The 21,132-nt window shown below is 46.2% G+C and overlaps 1 protein-coding gene across 2 annotated transcripts in view; it reads right to left on the bottom strand.

The window, feature by feature from the left end:
- Window positions 1-1,357: 1,357 nt before the first annotated feature.
- Window positions 1,358-21,132, bottom strand: part of PDPN (podoplanin) — a 30,976-nt gene continuing 11,201 nt past the window's right edge. Inside the window, exons 2-6 of one of the 2 annotated variants that reach the window (XM_005665017.4) lie at window positions 11,213-11,337; window positions 9,222-9,351; window positions 4,612-4,650; window positions 3,932-4,043; window positions 1,358-3,087 (exon numbers count right to left, since the gene is read on the bottom strand). In XM_005665017.4, the coding sequence (XP_005665074.2) occupies window positions 3,081-3,087; window positions 3,932-4,043; window positions 4,612-4,650; window positions 9,222-9,351; window positions 11,213-11,337 (413 nt within the window). In that variant the 3' untranslated portion in view covers window positions 1,358-3,080. The remainder of the gene's footprint in view (window positions 3,088-3,931; window positions 4,044-4,611; window positions 4,651-9,221; window positions 9,352-11,212; window positions 11,338-21,132) is intronic. The other variant, XM_084958949.1, reaches the window with a different exon arrangement.

Genomic DNA, 21,132 nt, shown 5'->3' with positions numbered 1-21,132 from the left:
CCTTGTTAACCCTCTGTGCCCAGTGAGAGCAAAACTAGTCCCAAGATTTTCTCCATTAGAGCCACGCATGCCTGGAGTTCCTGGCGTGGTGCAGCAGAAATGAATCCGACTAGTATCCATGATTCCATCCCTGGCCTTGCTCAGTGGGTCAGGGATCCGGCATTGCCGTGAGCTTGGCGTAGGTCACAGCCTCAGCTCGGATCCCTCATTGCTGTGGCTGTGGTATAAGCCGGCAGCTGTAGCTTCGATGTGACCCCCAGCCTGGGAATTTCCATATGCCGCAGGTGCAGCCCTAAAAAGACAAAAAAAAAAATACAACAGTGAATATCAAAGTCAGCATTTTTTAAAAGTACAAAATAATAGATCAGATGTGAGAAGAGATTTTCTAACATGCAGAAGAAAAAGAGTTTAAAAATATAAAATTTGGAGTTCCCGTCGTGGCGCAGTGGTTAACGAATCCGACTAGGAACCATGAGGTTGCAGGTTCGGTCCCTGCCCTTGCTCAGTGGGTTAACGATCCGGCGTTGCCGTGAGCTGTGGTGTAGGTTGCAGACGCAGCTCGGATCCCGCGTTGCTGTGGCTCTGGTGTAGGCCGGTGGCTATAGCTCCAATTCAACCCCTAGCCTGGGAACCTCCATATGCCGCGGGAAGCGGCCCAAGAAATAGCAACAACAACAACCACAACAAAAAAAAGACAAAAAGACAAAAAAAATATATATATATATATAAAATTTGCTTCTGAGAAAATTCCTTCTTGGGCCCTAGCAAAAAAAAAAGCAAAAAAAAAAGCATCATGCATGCCTTCCTCATGATAAATACTCAGTTTTTTGTTTTCTCCTTTGATGCTTTTTTTTTTTTTTTTTTTTTTTTTTTTTTTTTTTTTGTCTCTTTGCCATTTCTTGGGCCGCTCCCGCGGCATATGGAGGTTCCCAGGTTAGGCGTCAAATCGGAGCTGTAGCCGCCGGCCTACATCCAGAGCCACGGCAATGCAGGATCCGAGCTACGTCTGCAACCTACACCCCAGGTCACAGCAACGCTGGGTCCTTAATCCACTGAGCAAGGGCAGGGACCAAACCCGAAACCTCCTGGTTCCTAGTCGGATTCGCTAACCACTGTGCCATGACGGGAACTCCTCTGATGCTTCTGCTTGACCTTAACCTCTCCATTTTGGCAAAGCCCTGGGTGAAAGGTATAGCTGCATTTCTTTCCCATGGATGTGCTTCCTACGACCGTTTCTAATTCACTCTCAATTCAGTCAAGAGGCAAATATTTATATAATTTGTAGTCTTAACTGGAGACGTCCTTATGGGTGACCCAGACTTCATCGAGATTCCCAATCAAAGGGGCTGACTCATTCTTATACACAATTGTCTGTTTTATTTTCAAACACGTCTACACTGCATTGAGCACCAACACAGATGTGACCAAGAAACCCACAGTCCTGTCCCAGCAGGCGATGGGTCCAGTGTATGACTTGGGGTTGACTATGATTTTTCACAGTGAGAGAAAGAAGAGAGGATAGGAAAGACGAACAGTATTCCCAACTCCTGTTCAGGAATCTGAGTGATGAAACGGAAGGATTTTGAAGAGATTCATAAAGCTCCTCCGAAGCCCCTTCTCTCCATCTGTGGATGGTCAGGTATGGAACCTGGGCTGGTAGACCAGCTGGACAGAATGACACATGGGCACACTGTTTAAAATAACATCCCCACGTGACTGCAACAGGTGGGAGGAATAAGCTGTACTTTCCAACTGCTAGTTAACTTTCCTGTTTTATGAACCCGCACACGTCTGTAGAGCCATCAGAACCACGCTGCCACAAGAGGGACACAGCATCTGCTCTGCCTGAAAACTTTTCGTGGAGGGGAAAGAATTCAGTTGACCTAGGGGGAGAAAGGTCCTGAGTTGGAGGGGTGCCGATATAGCATTTTCAATTGTGACCCCACAGAAATATGTGGGCTATCATGAAGAGCAGGAATATCTTTGCTTTTTAAATCAAGTCTCCAAAGCCAGCTGCTTTTCAAAAATTAGTATCCCCAGATCTTTCCTCTGAGGCCAAAAGTAAATTAGCAGGTTCTGTTTCTCAGAGCCACACACAGGGTTGGGGGAGCACTGTGGTTCTTCATTCCTGGAAGACCTGAGCTCTGGTACCTCTGGGCTTCCTGCAGCCACTTTGGCACCTGGGGCTGAGAGCTTTAGATTCCAGAACAAAGCAGCCGACCTGGAGGACTCACGTCACAGGGAAGAAAGAAAGTCACCACCTTAGCTCTGGATCCCCACCATCTGAGGGGAGTGGAAGGGGCAGGCAGATGGAAACCTTTGAATTATCAAGTCACTCATGGGGCAGGCAGCAGGGCACACCTGGAGCCTGTCCGGTACCCTTGCTGCAAGAAACAGGATGGCTTCCCCCAAGTACAGACGTCCTGTGTCTGATCTAAAATAGATGCCTTTGAAATGATTTACCCAGACCAGTGAAAGGCAGCTGCTCATTACATATTATGCAAGTTTAGATTCTGTACTGGCATATCATTCAGACCAAATCAGACTTTCAAAACAGACCTAATTAGACTGGAACATGTACATTTCAACAGACCAGAAACTGTACAATGCTTTTGCCACTTAATGACATAGCTTTTCACCCAAGGACGCCATGGGGATAAATATTTCCAAATTCCTTTGCATCGTAACAACAAGAGAGAATGGGTGGAGCAGAGACACAATCACACTTTCTAACATAGATTGAATGATACTGAGTTACACATCAGATTATGTAGTTTTGCTCTGTTTTCTATGCAGTTTGTCTTTTAAGTCATCTTATGCAAAATTTCTATTAAAACAAATTTTTTTCGCCCCAAAAGACAAATGCTTAGAGGAGCAAGTCTTATGAATATCCTTTCTGCGGTTACTTCTGGCAAGTGGAGGGATCGCCATGGATTTTGAGGGTGGCGGGGGGCGGGGGGCAGGGGGAGGCAAGCATTTCCACGGGTCATCTTCTCCACGTGCTCAGGGCCGGGGGAGGGGCAGTTGAAAACTTTTTCTTCTTTAAACGTGTTGGCAGGAGGGCATGATCTTTCAGCTCTTCAGGGCCTGGGAAAACCAAGAGAAAGGTGACTGTCATTTCTTTGACTGGCACTGTGACTAGACTTCCCGTGAGTCATTGTCCCTATTGTCCTGTGTCTTTCAGTTCTGGATCCTGGGGCTCTTCTCTCCCTGCTCATCCTTCCTCCAGGCCTGGTCCTCACACCCAGGGTCAGACTCCCAGGCATTTCCAGATACCTACCTAAGCCTGCGCCTGAACGGTCAGTCATAGCCCTTGACCTCCAGCTGTACAGCATCTGTCCTCTCCCCACCCAGTCATATACCATTTCCCCAACAGAGATAAGAAAATGTTTTCCTCTGGCTGTGAATTCACATAGTCCAAATTCTTAAGGAATTTTAATAAAAAGTATTCCTTCCCCTTATCAACAATCCATGCCAGGAGTACACTGCCATGTGTGGGCACATGCAGGGCAGGAATCAGGGGACAGACCCCCATAGTATTCCTCACTGGAAGGGGGCCCTGGCTCTGCCATGTAAGCTTTTCTGAAAACCACCTACCTCGGATGACTGGGAGTGGAGTGATGGGGTATTAAGTTAAAATCTGATTTGGGTTTTCTTTCAAGTTCACTTAGTTGGCAAATAAAGACAAGAGGTCGAATTTGGTCAGGTGTCATTGGAAGTCAACTAAAGAAGCCTCTCTGGCTCTTCCTTTTCTTGGAAACTTGTAAGGTCCAAGAAGACACCTGTTCTTCTGGGGGAACTTCAGCTGAAGTGCTTACGGAGGAGGTTGGTGGCTTCTGAACACGACCCTTATGTAGAGGCTTCTAATAGTTTCAGGGTGGAGATGCCTGCCTTCATTTACCCATCACACAAGGGCAAGGTCCCTACTTACGAGTATCTTCCTGACATTTTTCGCACAAGCACGACGATGATTCCACCAATGAATCCAATGGCTAGTAAGACCCCAACTGTGATTCCAACTAGGGTCACCGTCCCCAAGCCATCTGAATAAGAGGGAGAAAAAAAAAAAAAAAACATGAACCCTAGGTAAACAATACACCTTCGATAAACAAAGCCCCCGGCCCACTGTCGGGAGCAAACGGTGTTCCACGCTGTCTCTTCTGTATCCAGTGGGAGCTGACTGAGAGGAGAAACTCTGGGTTATTCTAATCTCATTTTTGCGAATGGAAAGACTTCTGGGTCTCAGGATCTGTCAGGCATACCACTCCTCCGAGGTGGCTTCACTGTTAATTACTGGGTAACATTTGTGTACATAGAGCTTTTAAATTAGCCCCTATTTTCATTCTTGGTAGGAATAAGCTAAGGTATGACACCATTCTCCATAGCTGTCATTAAGTGAAGAGACTCATTTGTGATTTGCTTCTTTTCAAATACAGGCTATATTCCCTTTTCTCTCTTTAGGTTGGAAACTTGTTCTCTTTAGGTTTTGTATTCTGCCCCTGTTGACTACGATCCAGGAGAGAACATAATTCATCACAAAGGTTAAATTCAAATAAAACTTTCTTTAAAAAAACTCCAGTAAGAATATCTTGGTACCAAAGTCTAACCCACCTTTCGTAACTGTTTTTGATTTCTCTTCATCTCCTTTATCTATAAAGAGAGAGATGCAATGATATAGAATTATTAGGATTTAATAACTATAATTTAACAATTGGCAGAAGATGAATTTACCCTAAATGGAAGGGAGCAAAACACAAGCAAAGTGGATAATTTCTGAAATAAATGGGATCAGGGGATTTTTTTAAGCAAGCTCTGACACGATCCCGTCTTCACAACTATTATTATTGAATTTATGAGTGCTTCTTCACACCTACGTTCTTTTGTGGACGTTACTTTTTTTTCTCACCCATTTTAGAGAGCAGCGGCAAGGAAACTGACCCACAGAGATCTTAAATACATGGTCACTAATTTCTGAGGTTAGGGTAATGAAAAAATCCAAGGTGGTTGGATTTTTGGTCAATGTCAAGATCATGGAAAAGTCGCCACTGTGATGAGGTCTATTTTGAAGAAATTCCACTTGGAGAGCAAAATATTTTGGAAATTGTGGTCAAGACTGACTTGTCTCGTGATATCAATTCCCTTTCTTTCTCTCTTTCTTTTTTAAAGGGCTGCACCCTTGGCATATGGAAGTTCCCAGGCTAGGGGTTGAATCAGAGTTGCAGCTGCCGGCCTACACCACCGCCACAGCAACACAGGATCCGAGCCGCGTCTGTGACCTACACCACAGTTCATGGCAACGCCAGATCCTTAACCCACTGAGGGAGGCCAGGGATCAAACCTGCAACCTCTTGGTTACGAGCTGGATTCATTTCCACTGCGCCACAGTGGGAGCTCCTCAATTCCCTTTTCTATTTTTTTTTTTCTTTTTGCCATTTCTTGGGCCGCTCCTGCGGCATATGGAGGTTCCCAGGCTAGGGGTCCAACCGGAGCTGTAGCCGCCAGCCTACGCCACAGCCACAGCCACAGCAACTCGGCATCCGAGCCGCGTCTGCAACCTACATCACAGCTCACGGCAACACCGGATCCTTAACCCACTGAGCAAGGCCAGGGATTGAACCTACAACCTCATGGTTCCTAGTCGGATTCGTTAACCACTGCGCCACGACGGGAACTCCTCAATTCCCTTTTCTTATCTAGCAAAATTCAGATCTGACAGGGCACAAACATTTAATGAGAACACATTCTTTGTCTTTAGAACACGGCTATTGTAGAGGCGATCCACCTGCAGCTAAACCTAACCCAGTAGTTACCAGGTGAATATTCTCATTTCCCTGTCATGTGGGTCTAAGTTGTCTGATTATGAGTACCTTCTTGTAAGGAAATAAAATTCTGTGTTTCTTTCAGATCATTTTACACAATCTCTATTCAAAAGTAAAAGGTGGAGTTCCTGTTGTGGCACAGCAGAAATGAATCTGACTAGGAACCATGAGGTTGCAGGTCCCTGGCCTTGCTCAGTGGGTTCAGGATCCGGCGTTGCCGTGAGCTGTGGTGTAGGTCACAGATGTGGCTTGGATCTGGCGTTGCTGTGGCTGTGGTGAAGGCCAGCAGCAACAGCTCCGATTAGACCCCTAGCCTGGGAACCTCCATATGCCTCGGGTGCAGCCCTAAAAAGACAAAAAAAAAAAAAAAAATTAATAGTCTTTTGTTTTGTTTCTCCCACCAACCTCTTTGTACGCTGAGTCCTTTATTCTTCTGGAGGAATAGTTGTTTAGTTTACTGATGAAGAAAAACTCTAGAGGCTTTGATTGAAGAGACAACAGGGAGGGATGATTCAATCAGGCCCCTTCCTAGAACCTTAGTGCACAATTTGCAAAATGCCACAGAGAGAGCCAATCCTATCCCTCATCAAAGGTGAAACCAGCCAACCCTCATTTATAAGATGCTCGCTTTTTCTAACGGTTGAGTTGGAAAGAAGCCATCCACTTTGCACCAAGACCTTCTTCCAAAAAAAGACACCTTTGCAAGGTGGCCCCAGGGTCGGGTCCTTGAACTCATGGCCCTAGAGCATTTACACGGAGCTCAAGCTGATGGTACCATCCCTACAAAAAGGCAGCTGGGGGACTGCTGGGGTTGAGGCCTGCCCTGAACAAAGGTGTTGCCAAATCAACTTCCTAAATGTCACACCTGGCTGCCAACCACCAGTACAGACAGGCCATGTCTTTTGCTTATCATGTCCCAACATCGTGGCTGCATACTGGGCTCAGAACACACTGTGCCTACCATCAGTGACACCATCTGTCGGAAAACCTAGGACCAAAAATAAAGCGTGTGGAAGATTCATTACCAAATGTGAGCTTATTCATCGTAAGCTCCCAGCTCCCTCCCAGCGACACTGACTGTGATCACGCAAGGGTGTCATATGTGTGGACATCATCAAACTTGGCCGTTTCATGGGAAAGACATCTGCTGCCCTAAGAAAATTACCTCTTAAAAAACCAAGTGCTTATAATGACATCTAAACTTTCATATGACAATTTCTTGGAACTCTGATGTGTGAAGTGGGAATGTGCCATCATAAGTCATAGTTTTGGGGAATGGGTGGGTCAGGGGACAGGACAAGAGAGTCACTGGGCGTATTTTCCAGGCAACTGAGAATTTTTTAAGGAATAGGAAGTGTGTCCTGGTGAGATATTTAAAAAGATACTCCACTTGGAACGCTCCGTTTTCTGCTTCTAATTAGCTGTGGGCTCCTGTTACAAGTGACCCATGTATCTCCAAAATTTTGAAATGCTTTCCAATGACCAGGTATATTGATTATTCTTTCCTTGCTTGGCGCTATATTTTTTTTTCCTGATGTTTAATGTTAATCATTTCTTGAGCATCTTGGAGTAGGCTTTAGGCTTTATTTTCAAAGCCCTTTATAAAACTTTGTTTTTTTTTTGTTATAGTGGCAAAATACATACAACATAAAATTTGCCGCCTTCGGCGTTTTTAAGCATTATGTGCAATAGCTAAAACATGGAAGCAAACCAGCTGTCCATGGACAGATGACTGGATAAACAATGCGATCATTCGACGGTATTAAGTACAGTCACACTCTTGTGCAACCATCACCACCAAGAGTTCCCAGAACTCTTTTTCATCTTGCAAAACGGACCCTCTGTACCCACTGAATAATAACTCCCCACCCTCCCTCCTGCCCGCAGCCCTGGCAACGACCATTCTACTTTTTGTAGCTGTGATTTTGACTATGTATCTCATCTAAGTGGAATCACACCGTGCTTGTCTTTTGGTGTCAGGTCTGTTCCATGTTGTCCTCAAGGTTCATCCATGTTGGAACATGCGTGAGAATCTTCTTCCTTTTAAAGGCTGAATAATATTCCACTGTATGTACACACTACCTTTTGTTTATCCCATCACCTGTCCACGGACAGCTGGTTTGCTTCCCCGTTTTAGCTATTGTACATAAGGTGATCTGAACAAAGGTGTGCAGATAGAAAGCATCTTTTAAATCTAGAGAAGTGCTGCAGAGTGTTTAAAACTGGATTGGTGCCTGGGTCTGGACATGAAAAATGTTGAAAAATGAAAAATAACTTCCTATGTGTTTAGAAATGTTGAAAAATGAAAAATAACTTCCTATGTGTTTAGATGTGCCACTGGTTTCAGGAGTCACTGCCTTAGGGGTGGATCTTATGTTTACATTTATTTAAAGATGGAAACACCTACCTAGATAAAATGATTATAGAAAAGCTGCTCAAGGGAGCAAGCCCTCATTACCTTTATTGGAGGATTAGTTTCTTTTCTCTTTCATCCCTTTCTATTACAAAAGAAGGCATTATTATTATTTTTTTTTAAATTGAATTTCTTTTAAGAAAGCTCTGGAGGACTTCCCGTTGTGGCTCAGCCATAACGAACCCTACTAGTATCCCACTGGCCTTGCTCAGCAGGTTAAGGATCAGATGTTGCCATGAGCTGTGACGTAGGTCGCAGGCTGGCAGCTGCAGCTCCGATTCGACCCCTGGCCTGGGAACGTCCATATGCTGCAGTGTGACCCTAAAAAGCAAAAAAAGAAAAAAGCCCTGGAAACAGGAAGCTGTCTCTCTCGCTTGCTAAGTTGTAACAGCAGAGAACTTTCCTCATGCTTATCAGTGATGGCCTCCACTTTATAATAATGATGAAGACCCAAAGTTGTCCTCCAAACCTTTTCTTCAAGTTGTTCCATTCACGTTGCTGCAGGTGCATCACAAGAACCACCCCCAATCCTGGTAAGAATAGTTTAAAATAGATTCTTGCTTCATGTGTATAGACATGAACCCAACATAAGATGGTAAAGGTTAATGTGGAATCTATTAAGATTTGCATAGTAGGTTGGCTGAGTTTTCTGCTCTTGGGTATCAACACAAAGTTCTTAGCGTAGCATTTGTCAGCTTAGGGTCAGCGACATGACACCAGTAGCTACTAAGTATACCCTTATGGGGGCATTATTCCTAGCTGCCATTCAAGGTAGAAAGCTGTGTTCTGCAACCCAACAAGTTGGATTCGATTTCGCAACCCAATAAATACAAATTCTGAACCCACCACATAAAATGTGGTTCAAAATTAGGGCTTGCATCCCAGTATGTGCCCTACTTGATTCTTCTACTTGTTCATGGATTTTTTTCGGCATGCCCTGATTAGGTAAAAGCAGATCAACCCCCTAGTGGGGCTACGGGTCTTCTTACCGTGGGACTGACTGGTCACCACATTCTGGGTCGTGGTGCTCTGGCTTCCTTTGTGGCTGTGCGTTGTGCTTCCTACAGTAAACACATCCTCTGTGGGACTGCCTGTTGTGCCCTTTGTTCTCGTTGGCACCTATTGGAGATGCAAATGAGACACAGCAGAAATAAAACCTCATGCTTTAAAAAAATATGTCTTGTCATATCAGAAAAGGACTTCGGTGGCATAAATGTATAAACTATATGATGGTATAAGTTTAAAGTGGAAACAAGAGACCAAACATAAAGACACAACAAGAGTGGCGACAGGATAAAAATCACGTCTACTCCAGAAAGAGATGCCACCTGTTTTTCAGCATGCTGACTTCCTAAGGCCTTAACTCTTCAGAAAGTTTTAGGTCATTGGCATTAACTCCTTCTCTCCCTTGACCTTGAATGGCAAATCTCCCCTGTGACATTTATTTGGCACATATTACGTTGTATTATTTTTAATGCCCTCCTTCCCCCCTTCCCGAATTAGAGTCATAGATAGCCTTTTACCAAGAACTGACAATATGCCAGGACTTTTAAATACCTTCTCATTTACACCACAAAAAACCGCAAGAAGTAAATTCTATTATTAGCCCTATAGAATGAACAAAGCTTAGAAAGATCAGATAATATGTTCAGACTCGCATAATCAAGAAGCCACAGAACAAGACTTTAGAAATGGTTGACTCCAAAGTTTATGCCAACGTAGCATTCAACAAATGTGCTAGTGAGCACAGGCAAAAAAAAAAAAAAAAACCCAGAAATGGATCAATGGAACTACATCAAACTTAAAAATGTGGTGCATCAAAAGACAGAACAGAGTGGAAAGGCAACCTACGGAATGGGAGAAAATATTTGCAAATCATTCATCTGATAAAAGTGTAAAGAATAGCAATAGCAAGAAACTCAAATAACGTGATATTTAAAATGAGCAAGAAGGAGCTCCCTTGTGGCACAATGGATTAACGATCTGGTGTTGTCACTGCAGTGGTTCGGGCTCTGGCTGGATCCCTGGCCCAGGAACTTCTGCATGCTGCAGGCACAAGCAAAACAAAAACAAAAGCAAAAACAAAACCATAACAACAATGGGTGAAAGGACTTGAGTAGACATATCTCCAACTAGGGTACACAATGGCCAACAAACATTTGAAAGAACTCCGTGTCACGAGTCATTAGAGAAAAGCAAATCAGAACCACGAGGAAATGATCCCCTCCCACCTGTTAGCATGGCTGCTCTCAGAGAACAGAAACTAACAAATTGGCGAGGATGTGGAGAAGCCGCAAGCATTGTGCACTGCTGGTGGGGGTGTAGAATGGTTGCAATCACTATGGAAATCAGGATGAAGGTCCTTAGAAAAATTAAACATAGAACTCGCATGTGATCCACCAAGCCCACTTTGGGGTATATACCCCCAAAGAATTAAAAAATATTTGCACTTCCATGTTCATAGCAGCACTAGTCACAATAAGCCAAGAGCTGGAATTAATCCAAAATGTCCCTTGACAGACGACTGGATGAAGAAAACGGGATCTATACACACAATGGATTATACTTCTTTTTTCAGTCTTTTATTTTAGGGCCGCACCCACGGCATATGGAGGTTCCCAGGCTAGGGGTCCAATTGGAGCTGTAGCCACCAGCCTATGTCACAGCCACAGCCATGCCAGAGCTGAGCTGTGTCTGCAACCTACCCCACAGCGCACGGCAATGCCAGATCCTCCACCCACTGAGGGAGGCCAGGGGTTGAACCCACGTCCTCATGGATGCTAGTCAGGTTCATTTCCACTGAGCCACGACGGGAACTCCATACCGTGGAATACTCTTCAACCTCAAAAGGAAAAACATTCTTACACCTGTGACAAGGTGGATGAACCCTGGGGACACTCTGCTTGAGGATACTGAAATAAGCCAGGCACAAAACAGCCCTGCCTGGGACCACAAATTCCGCTTTTCCTGGGACACTCACCAGAGGGGTTGCATAGGGCTCTTCACGGGTTCGTGGGGTCAGTGTGTAATCTTCCACACCCGGGGACGCCTTGCTACTACCTTCGACACCTGGAGTCACGCCATCTTCTGGCAGGACCGTGCTGGCTGAAAAAGAAAGGCCGAGTCAGACCTTAAGCTGGAACTCATGAGGGTGGACCTAACTGGTCAGCTTCAATCAGATCATTTTTCCCCCATTTCTTTGGGTTATTTTTTTCTTTGGTGGCGAGGAGGGGGGGGTCATCATTCTGGCTTAACACAAACCGCTTTACACACAGACAGCAGTCTGCTGGTCTCCACTGCAATATAAGGGAAGAGGGAAATACACAAAGGTGAAGCAGCCAGCCCCTCCCGTTATCCCCCCCACCCCACCCCGAGGCGTGAAGGAGTGGGAGGTACATCACGCCTTTACAACAATGAACCCAGTTCTTCCTGGTGTCATTTCATACAACGAATCCATGCATTTGGGTTAAGAGGCTATCCCTTAGACCTAGAAAAATTCTAAATTAGAGGAACCTGGCAGATTTCTAAAAATGCTGATTTGCAGTCTCTGTCCCAAACCTATTAGCTTGGAAGGTCCAAACGCAGGGTCTCCATCTTTTTAAAATCAAGCTCACTCTCCACTACAATTTGAGGTGGAGGTCTGCTTGAAAGGTGAGAACCACCGGCTCTGACCACGGACCTCACAGATGGACACAGTTCCACGTCTTCTTTTCCAGTTGGGGTAATCGCCTCCCAGGGAGGGTCAGTAGTATACTTAAGGGTGCCGAGAAACCAAGAATGCTTACTCCGAGTGCACCCAGAGCTCTGCTCAAGAGAGACCTCACAGCCCCTGGCCCTGGCTTTTCTCCATTCACACTGGATGAATGAGCCCCTTGTGCCAACGAGAAAGGTTTCCAAAGGAGCAGGGAATGGGTGGGGTGGGATTGCAGGTGGAATTCCAGGATGGGGGTGAGAACAAGAAGTGGGCTCTTCTTCACCCTCTACCGCCACGATCGGGGCTAATCATGACTGAGGAAGAGCACCGTCTCAACTCATCAAATAACCCTTTTCACGAGTTAAGACACATCTGACTCATTGGTCACGGGTTCCCTCCCCAGACTCAGAGTGGCTCTGGAAATTCCGTGACTAAATAACTATTGCAAAATAAGCAAGCATACACAAGGAGGGGGCAACAAGGAGGGGGCGCTCGGAGACCTCTGAGCCCAAGAGCAGTTCTTTGTGAGCAATGGGGTCCTTGCCTTAACACTCCCTATTTCTCCCTATGCTTAGACAGCTCAGCCTAAGGCACAGATAATAAATATTTGATCACAGCTTCTTTGTTGATGCATAGAGAAAGGAAGCCCCTGGAGTAAACTCGATTGTTCCATGAGCCTTCTCTTGGCATTGAGACTCCTAATCCAGCGTTGCCAATCAATGGCTTTGGAGCAGCCTCCCAAGCATATGCATTTATTTTTCATCTGGAGTGGCGGGGGCAGAAGGCTTTCACTCGTTAGCAATAGCTGAACCCCCCAGTGCGGACAAACCAATTGCCTTCCCTCCTGGTTGGTTGCTGGGATGGGGGTGGGGGTGGGGGTGGGTGTAGTGATCGACTCCCACTAAAGATTTATGACTTTGTGGTCTAGGCAGATGCTGAATGTATTTATCAAGTGTGAGAGGAAAATATCCCTTCGCCAGGCAAGAAACCTTGAATAAAAAACTAAGCATCCATGTGTAACTGAATCACTTTGTGGTACAGCAGAAATTATCACAACATTGCAAATCAAATATACTTCCATTACACTTTAAAAAATGAAAAAAAAAAAAAAAAAAAAAACAATCCCTAAGCATCCTATTGTCTTCTCTGCCCCTCCTCCTGGGTTGAACTCCAGTTAACAAATCAACCATTTAAAAACTGTTTTCTGGAGCCGTTCGGCAAAATCACTTTCTCTGTGGCATCCTCTGACTTTAAAAAGCAAAACAAAACCACCCTCGCTTAAAAAAAAGAAAAAAAAAACAAGTCCTGAATGAAGTTGGCATGAATCCTTCCATAGAAAGTTCAGTTCATTGAAAGCGTAACTTGGTAAAAATTGCTTCTTGTTTTTTCTACTCGTGCCTCACAGAGCCAAGGACTAAAATGGCTCTGCAGAGACAAAGGGCATTTTACGAATGACACTCGTGATTAAGAGGCATGTCTTTTGTCTCACCGCCCTGGCATTCTTTTTGCTCCATGGGAAAGTTGATCTTTACCAAGAGATGCTCAATTGTCCCTCTCATTATTTGGGGTGAAGTCTTTCCAGGGTGAAGAGGTCCTAGGTACCCAGCTGCTGAGTTTCCAGCCAGCATTTGTCATCCTTTTCTCTCAAATGGTGAAATTCAAATCATGTATGGGTGCCTTTGCTCTCCTTATCCTTTTTCTCTTTCTACGACACGCGTGGGCACAGTCAACACACACAACTCTTTATATGAGCGCCGTGATGAACCTACAATAACAGAGTCGGTTCTGGAATGGCATATCCTCCTGTGCACCGAACACTTTTTCCTGCCACACCCAGCTTCCCCTAGTCTACGGGTCAGAACCAGTGGAAGTTTCCAGATAGGGCTGCCACCTATTTGCTCTGGAATTCGCACGTGTCTGTACGCGCACCTGTGTTATTCTTTAACAAGCTACTACCTCTAAGAAAATGATGCGATAATTGATCACATATTCGAACTGAAGAGATGCATTTTGGGATGAAAGTGCTAATTATGAATCAACTTTATCTTTGCTTTAAAGCCTAACAACTCTCAAAAAAATTCTTCTAGTTTACATAACATGTATGAGATGACATTTCTTTTAAAATATTTTAGAATTTGGATGGAACATTAAATCACACTGTTACTGTTGTATTGCCATAGTTCAAGATTCTTGAGTAAAAGCTTTTTGAGGGCGTTTCCTAGTGGCACCGCAGGTTAAGGGTCTGGCGTTCCACTGCTGTGGAATTGGTTTGATCCCTGGTCTGGGAACTTCTGCATGCCATGGGTTCAGGCAAAACAGAATAAGATAAAATAAGTCTTTGAGTAAGTGTTTTTGATCTTTTTGGTTTATTTATGCTTCTCTCATTTGTGGTAGCGAGTTGTTCCATCTGTTTGCTGGCCAATAAGAGTCTTCTCTTGTGACTATTTTTCTCTGCGATATTCATCTTTTAAAATAATTTTTAGGTGTTCTTTATGCCTATATACATTCTTTGGGAGTTCCCATTGTGGCTCAGAGGTAACAAATGCAACTAGTATCCATGAGGACGTAGGTTCGACCCCTGACCTTGTTCAGTGGGTTAAAGCACTGGCGTTGCCGTGAGCTGTGGTGTAGGCAGAAGACAAGGCTCAGATCCGGTGTTGCTGCGGCTGCGGCTGTGGGGTAAGCCAGCAGCTGTAGCTCTGATTGGACTTGCAGCTGGGAACTTCCATATGCTGCAGATGCAGCCCTTAGAGAAAAAAAAAGGGGAATATATTCCTTGGAGGAGATTTTACAATTGCTTTTTATTTGTTTGTTTCCTAACTGGCATTTGCACCTCTCTTTTATAAGTGGTGAGCTCTGTAGCCAATCAAACTTAGAAAGTTTGTTTTGTTCCTCTGATGTCTTACAAACCCTTCTTCAAGATTATGTAAATAAAAACAATTTAAAAAAAACCACATCAAAAAAAAAAAAAGACTATGTAGATACTCATCTAAGTTTTCCTTAGAGTTTTGTTTTTACACTGACTATTTCTATTCGTCTTGTTTATTTATTTATTTATTTTTGTCTTTTTGCCTTTTCAAGGGCTGCTCCCGAGGCATATGGAGGTTCCCAGGCTAGGGGTGTAATTGGAGCTGTAGCCACCGGCCTACACCACAGCCACAGCAACTCAGGATCCGAGCCAAGTCAGCGACCTACACCACAGCTCATGGCAACACTGGATCGTTAACCCACTGAACAATGCCAGGGATCGAACCCGAAACCTCATGGTTCCTAGTCAGATTTGTTAACCACTGCGCCACGACGGGAACTCCCATCTTATGTTTATCTTGAAGCAAGTTCTCTAGTGGTTCAGTAGGTTAAGGATCTGGCGGTGTCACTGCCGTAGCTCAGGTTGCTGCGGTGGCGTGGGTTCGATCCCTGGCCCAGGACCTTCCCTATGCCATGGGTGTGGCAAAAAAATAAAACATAAAAACCATGCAGAAACACAACGAATCTGCAACAACAAAACAAAAACAAAACTTAAAAAAAGAATAAAGACAATAATAAGTGATCATTTAAATGAATACGTAAATTTGCTTTTCTCCCGAAGATTAAGCTATCATTTCAATAAATACTTTTTCTCTCTGCTTTGAAACTAGCTCGCATGCAGGCAAAGGTTTTCTTTCAAATACTGTGTCACGGTATTGGCAGAAACCTTTAGCACAAGGACCAGCCTACATGGCCTGGGCACTGCCATCTGCCCTCATGCCCCTTACATTCCTCCCTCTGTCTGCAGAGTCTTTCCAGAATTGACCCCTAAATCTGCACTCCCTTCGCCATCAGCTCCCTCCTCCTCCTCTTCGCATCAGCTGAATGTGCCCAGGACGTCGTTAGAATAAAGCAGGATGTAGAGAGTGAGGCGGGAAAGCGGGCCACTCACGCAGAAGCGCACTGCTGCCTGCTGGAGGCGGGAGGAACAGCATCGCGACAACACCGTTCCCCCCACTGGTTCAGTGGTGTTGAGTGTGCGTGGGATCTCCAGGCTGCCTTTCTACCCCAAGGTGGTTGTGCAGGCATTTTGTCCCCATTTATCAGATGAGGAAGGTGAGGTCGACAAAGCCCCTCCTTGACCCAACCTCAGGGAAGCTCCTCTGAGCCCTCTTCCCCGCTAGGCCATGGCCTTGGGCTTCTGTGTCCATCGCGGCAGAGTCCAGTTTCAGCAAGAATCCCGCTAAGTCAGTTGAGAGACAATCCCTCAACCCCTTGCTATCTGATCAAATCCCCCATCCCTCACCCCTTTGATGTTGGTGTCCCTGACCCGCCTTTAGCAAGAATCCTCTTAGGCCAGGTTAGCAAGAATCCCCTACCTCTGTGTTCTCCTCCTCTTTTTTTTTTTTTGCTTTTTAGGGCCACACTCGCCGCATATGGAGGTTCCCAGGCTAGGGGTTGAATTGGAGCCACAGCTGCTGGCCTACACCACCACCACCACAACACCGAATCTGAGCCGTGTCTGTGAACTACCCCACAGCTCACGGCAATGCCAGATCCTTAACCCCCTGAGGGAGGCCAGGGATCAAAGCCGCGTCCTCAAGGATCCTAGTTGGGTTCATTAACTGCTGAGCCACGAAGGGAATTCCCATGGCAATAGTCTTGAATAAAGTCTTCCAACTGTTTGAACAAATGACAGAATAACTTCCTTTAATAAGGTGAGAAGTTAAATGATTTGCCAAATTGGCCTGGTCCATGAGCAGATGTAAAGCCACGTGCTTTGACTGCTCATTGGCCCCCAAAGCCCTTTCGTGCCTCCGTGGTAGCTGTGGGCTGGAAAGCGCCCCTTTCCTGGGTTCCAACATCCTTCTCTTTGCCCCCATCCTCACCTTCCCTTGAAATGATAACCCTGGGTTTTCAGAAGCAGTGGCTTTCTTGGGCATCTCACCTCCTCTTGTGAAATCCCATCTGTTAGAAGCCCCCCATCTAATTATTTAGTGACCACCATCTCTAGTTCCCCAAATGAGTCCCCTTCTAGACTCAGCTTCTGGAAGCGGCAGATTAGAAGGAAGGTGTGGTCTGCCTTATAAAGGCGCTCTTGGCTCTGCAAGTTAAGGCAGCAGCAACGATGGAGACGGGACCTTCCTGAGGTTCACCTCTTTGTCCCTGAATACTCTCCACACCTGCCATGTGCTGGGCCCTTTTCTGGGCCATGGAGACGGGTGTGGAGCAGGCGAGGTCTCCACGCTTGTGGATTTGGGGTGGGAAGCTCACAGCAAGCAGATAAACAAGGAGACTCTCAAGACAGTCAGTGCTCCTGCACCCCCTGCAGATCTCTGCCCAAAGGGCACGTTCCTGGGAGGCCTTCTGACTCCCCATCGAAATCAGTACCTCTTCCCCCTACACTCACCCACTGTAGTGTAATCACTAATTGGCTACCCCACTAGAACGTAAGCTCAATAAATGCTATTCCACCTCAACAGTGCCTATAATGCTGGCACAGAGAAGGCACTCAGTATTTGTTTTTTTTTTTTTTTTTATTTGGGCCGCACCCATAGCATACAGAAGTTCTGGGGCCAGGGATCGAACCCATGTGGCAGCAATGACAATGCCATATCTTTTACCCACTAAGCCACCAGGGAACTCCATCATTAAGTATTTGTTGAATGACTGAATGAACTCCAGGGAAAGAGCTGGTCTAACGAATTGTGAAGCTGAGAATAAACTTGGGGCAACACACACTTGAAAAACAGGTGAAAAGCTGTGGCTGGATGGTAAGAAAGGAAAGGAGACCGGGGGTAGGGGGGCGGGGGGGACCGTGGCGGGCCAGTCAGTCTAGTGGAACTCTGGAAGGAGGGGGTTTTGGTTTTAATTGGAGTGGGAAAGGAAGCCAAGAGATGCTGTGAGAGGGGGAGGGACATAACCCCAGTCCAGGAGCCACTCTGAGTGCGGTGGAATAGATGTGGGTGTTGGGATGAGGCTGGGGTCAGACAGAAGCTGCAAGATCCGTAGCCTCTTGTCCAGGCAGAGGTGGGTGGTGCTCTCACCAGGACAGAGCAGGGGGCAGTGGAAAAAATGGATGCATGATGGCTGGGAAGCATCTGATGTCATGATCCCAACAATCAGGAACAAACACAAGGTGTTCCCTCTGTGGCGCAGCGGGTTAAGAATCCAACTGCTGTGCTCGGGTCACTGGGGAGCTGCGGGTTTGTTCCCTGGTCTGGTGTAGTTAAAAAAGGATCCGGCATTGTCGCAGTAGCAGCTACAGCACAGGTTGCAGCTGCAGCTTGGATTTAATCCCTGGCCCAGGAGCTTTCATGTGTCCCGGGTGTGGCCATTAAAAAAAAAGAAAGAAAAGAAATATGAAACTGTGGAGGCCGGATTTACCTTCTGCTGTAGCTCTGTGGATAACAGCATTTAAAGTACAAATAGATGTTCTAAGTAAAGCAGAATTTTCCCCTGTGATGCCGGGCCCTTGACCGGATATCACTTTGTCTTGTCAGGACAGCCACACAAGTCCCACAGAAGTTTGTTTGTTGTCTTTTTAGGGCCACACCAGCAGCATATGGAGGTGCCCAGGCTAGGGGTCAAATCGGAGCTGTAGCCACAGCCACAGCAACACGGGATCGGAGCCACATCTGTGACCTACACCATAGCTCATGGCAATGCCGGATCTTTAACCCACTGAGTGAGGCCAGGGATCGAACCTGCGTCCTCATGGATACTAGTTGGGTTCATTTTCTGCTGGGCTACCAGGGAGCTCCCAGAAGTTTAGATAAAGAGCATCTTCCCCTTTCCAGCTCCACATGAGGGAGAAGCTCCCCCTTGTCCTCTTTCTGCTGACCCGAGGCTTCGGAATCCAACAGCTGGAGAGTAAAGTGGGAAAGCTGATTTTTAAAAGAAGTCAAGCTGAGTTACCCTCGGCGTTTCAAAGAAAACCGGTGGTGTTAGCCAACAGATTAAGGCATCTTTCCTGCTGTCTGGATTTTCTAGCATCTTAAGCTGCTCCCACATCTAAATGCACAAATAACCCTTTGAAGATGGATGCCTGCATGGCCTTGGAATGATTTTTGTGGCTCTCGAGAAGTAGAATGCCCTTTTTCCTTTCTTTCAGCATCCTAGGGAGTTCTGGGTTTCCCCTGAAGGAGAAACTGTAGGATAATTATTTGTTCATTAAACAAATAATCCCAGTTTCACTGGGGTGGAAGTCATGCTTTCAGAGGGAGGTCAAAATATCTGTTTAGAAAACAACAAAAATGCCTGCCTCTGTTCCTGTGCCCAGACACAGGCTTTCACATACTCTTTTTCTATCATGGTCTCAAAACTGGGCTCAGAAGCCTGAAAATAAACACACCCAAAACTGCAGAGAGGTGCCAACCTCCAACATTTTCCACTGTCGTGCAGCCCACCCCCAGAGAGCACCAAGCCACGCGGATCTTTGCGGAGTCCTTTATCTCCATTCAAAATGTCCCCAAATTTAGCTGTTTGATGGTGCCCCCTTAGGTACCACGAAGGGGGTTTCTGCAACCGGAAGAAAGGTATCGGGACTGCTTTTATTAACCACATCTTTCAAGGGACCCTTCTCAACCCACAGGCTGGCCCCCATCCTGACCTTGTAGAGAAGCCTTCCTTTGGAATATTGAAAGCCCTTTGCTAACCCACAGCCGTGTGCCTGACCCTCAACTCCTGGCAAACGCTGGGTTGGGGTCAGTACAGTCAGTGACGTGGTCAGTATGGTTTCTCACCCACCTCCGCCCCTTCCAAGGATCCTGGTAAATTGCTTACTGGATCAAAGTTTGGCCACGGAAAATCTAGGCAACTCCTAGAAATTGGTCTCACCACTCAGTATCCCAGAGGAACACACACGCTCTTAATTTCCTCCAGGCAGCCCACGCTGTCCCATATTCCTTGTGCCTGGTTAAGTATCTAGCAGAGGTTTGTTGAGTGACTGAATGAGTACACTAACCACCAAGTAGTACCGTTGAGTTATCCCTCACATTATAACATTCCCGCTACTGCCTGCGGCGCTTCACCTAAGTTATTAAATGTCTTCCCCTAATGAAAGAGACAGCAGGGCTGAAAACAGAAGGCTTCACTTAGGAGGGTGAACTCTGCTGCTTTGCCCTTTGATTTTTAACGAGCTGGAGCCTGTCCACCCACTGAGTCACGTCCTGTCAGCCCCTGCAGGCTGAGACTGAGACTTGACTGCTGGCTGTCAGTATCAGGGATATTACCTCTCCCATAAAGCTATGTGTCAAGGTTGAGGAGATGGGATTAGTGTCACTAGTTCCTCTAGAGAAATCAGAAAAAAGGTTATGCATGAAGATCTGGGAGTTCCCTGGTGGCTCAGTGGGTTAAGGACCTATTTTGTCAACTGCTGTGGTGCAGGTTTGATCCCTGGTCCAGAAACTTCTGTATGTCACAGGTGTGGCCAAAAAAAAAAAAAGTTTTGGCACAGAGAGAAGGCAGTTATATTCATGCCCCAAGGATGCCTTCAGGTGGGGGTGGGGGAGGGCAGTTTTCTTTGGGCTCTGGATTGGGTGGACCTTCTGGGGCACCTTCCAAAGTCGAAGGCAGCGTTCTACAAGTCTCTGCTGCCGAAACTGGGCAATATAGGATGGACAGGGGCCAGTGAGGGCTGGGGACTTCGGTTCCACTTCAGATGCAAGGACTCACATCAAGTCACTGGCAGGTGGAAGGCGCAGACACACCGACGGTAAGACAGGTCTCGCAACCACATCCATTCTCTCTCCGCTTCACTGGCAGAAAAGGAACTGAGAGCTGTGTACACTTCATGAAGCTCTGCAATTAATCTCCCTGACCACACGCAAGGCAGGTATCCTCATAATGGCAGCTATTTATTGAATACGCGGGAGCGTGTGCAAAACGTGTGTGCCACGCATGCGCTTCTGAGCTTTACAAAAAGACGGCAAACTAACGTCATCCTCCTTTTGTAAATGAGGGCGGCGGGGCTGAGACTAATCCACCCACTTCCCCAGCAAGGACTACACATTGGGATCTGTCCGATTCAAACCAACCAAATGAACAAGGAATTCCCGTGGTGGCTCAGTGGGTTAAGAACCCGACACAGTATCCATGAGGATGCGCTCAGGGGCTTAAGGACCCGGTGTTACTGTGAGTTGAAACATAGGCCTCAGAGGTGGCTCGGATCTGGTGTTGCTGTGCCTCTGGCGTAGGCTGGCGGCTACAGCTCGGATTCAACCCCTAGCCTGGGAACC

The sequence above is a fragment of the Sus scrofa genome, chromosome 6 (assembly GCF_054392235.1).
Source record: "Sus scrofa isolate SSC_HxYL_T2T_F1_AM1 chromosome 6, Sscrofa_HxYL_maternal_Yorkshire_Landrace_v2.0, whole genome shotgun sequence".
Classification (NCBI taxonomy): Eukaryota; Metazoa; Chordata; class Mammalia; order Artiodactyla; family Suidae; genus Sus; species Sus scrofa.
This window is presented reverse-complemented; position numbering and strand designations above follow the sequence as displayed.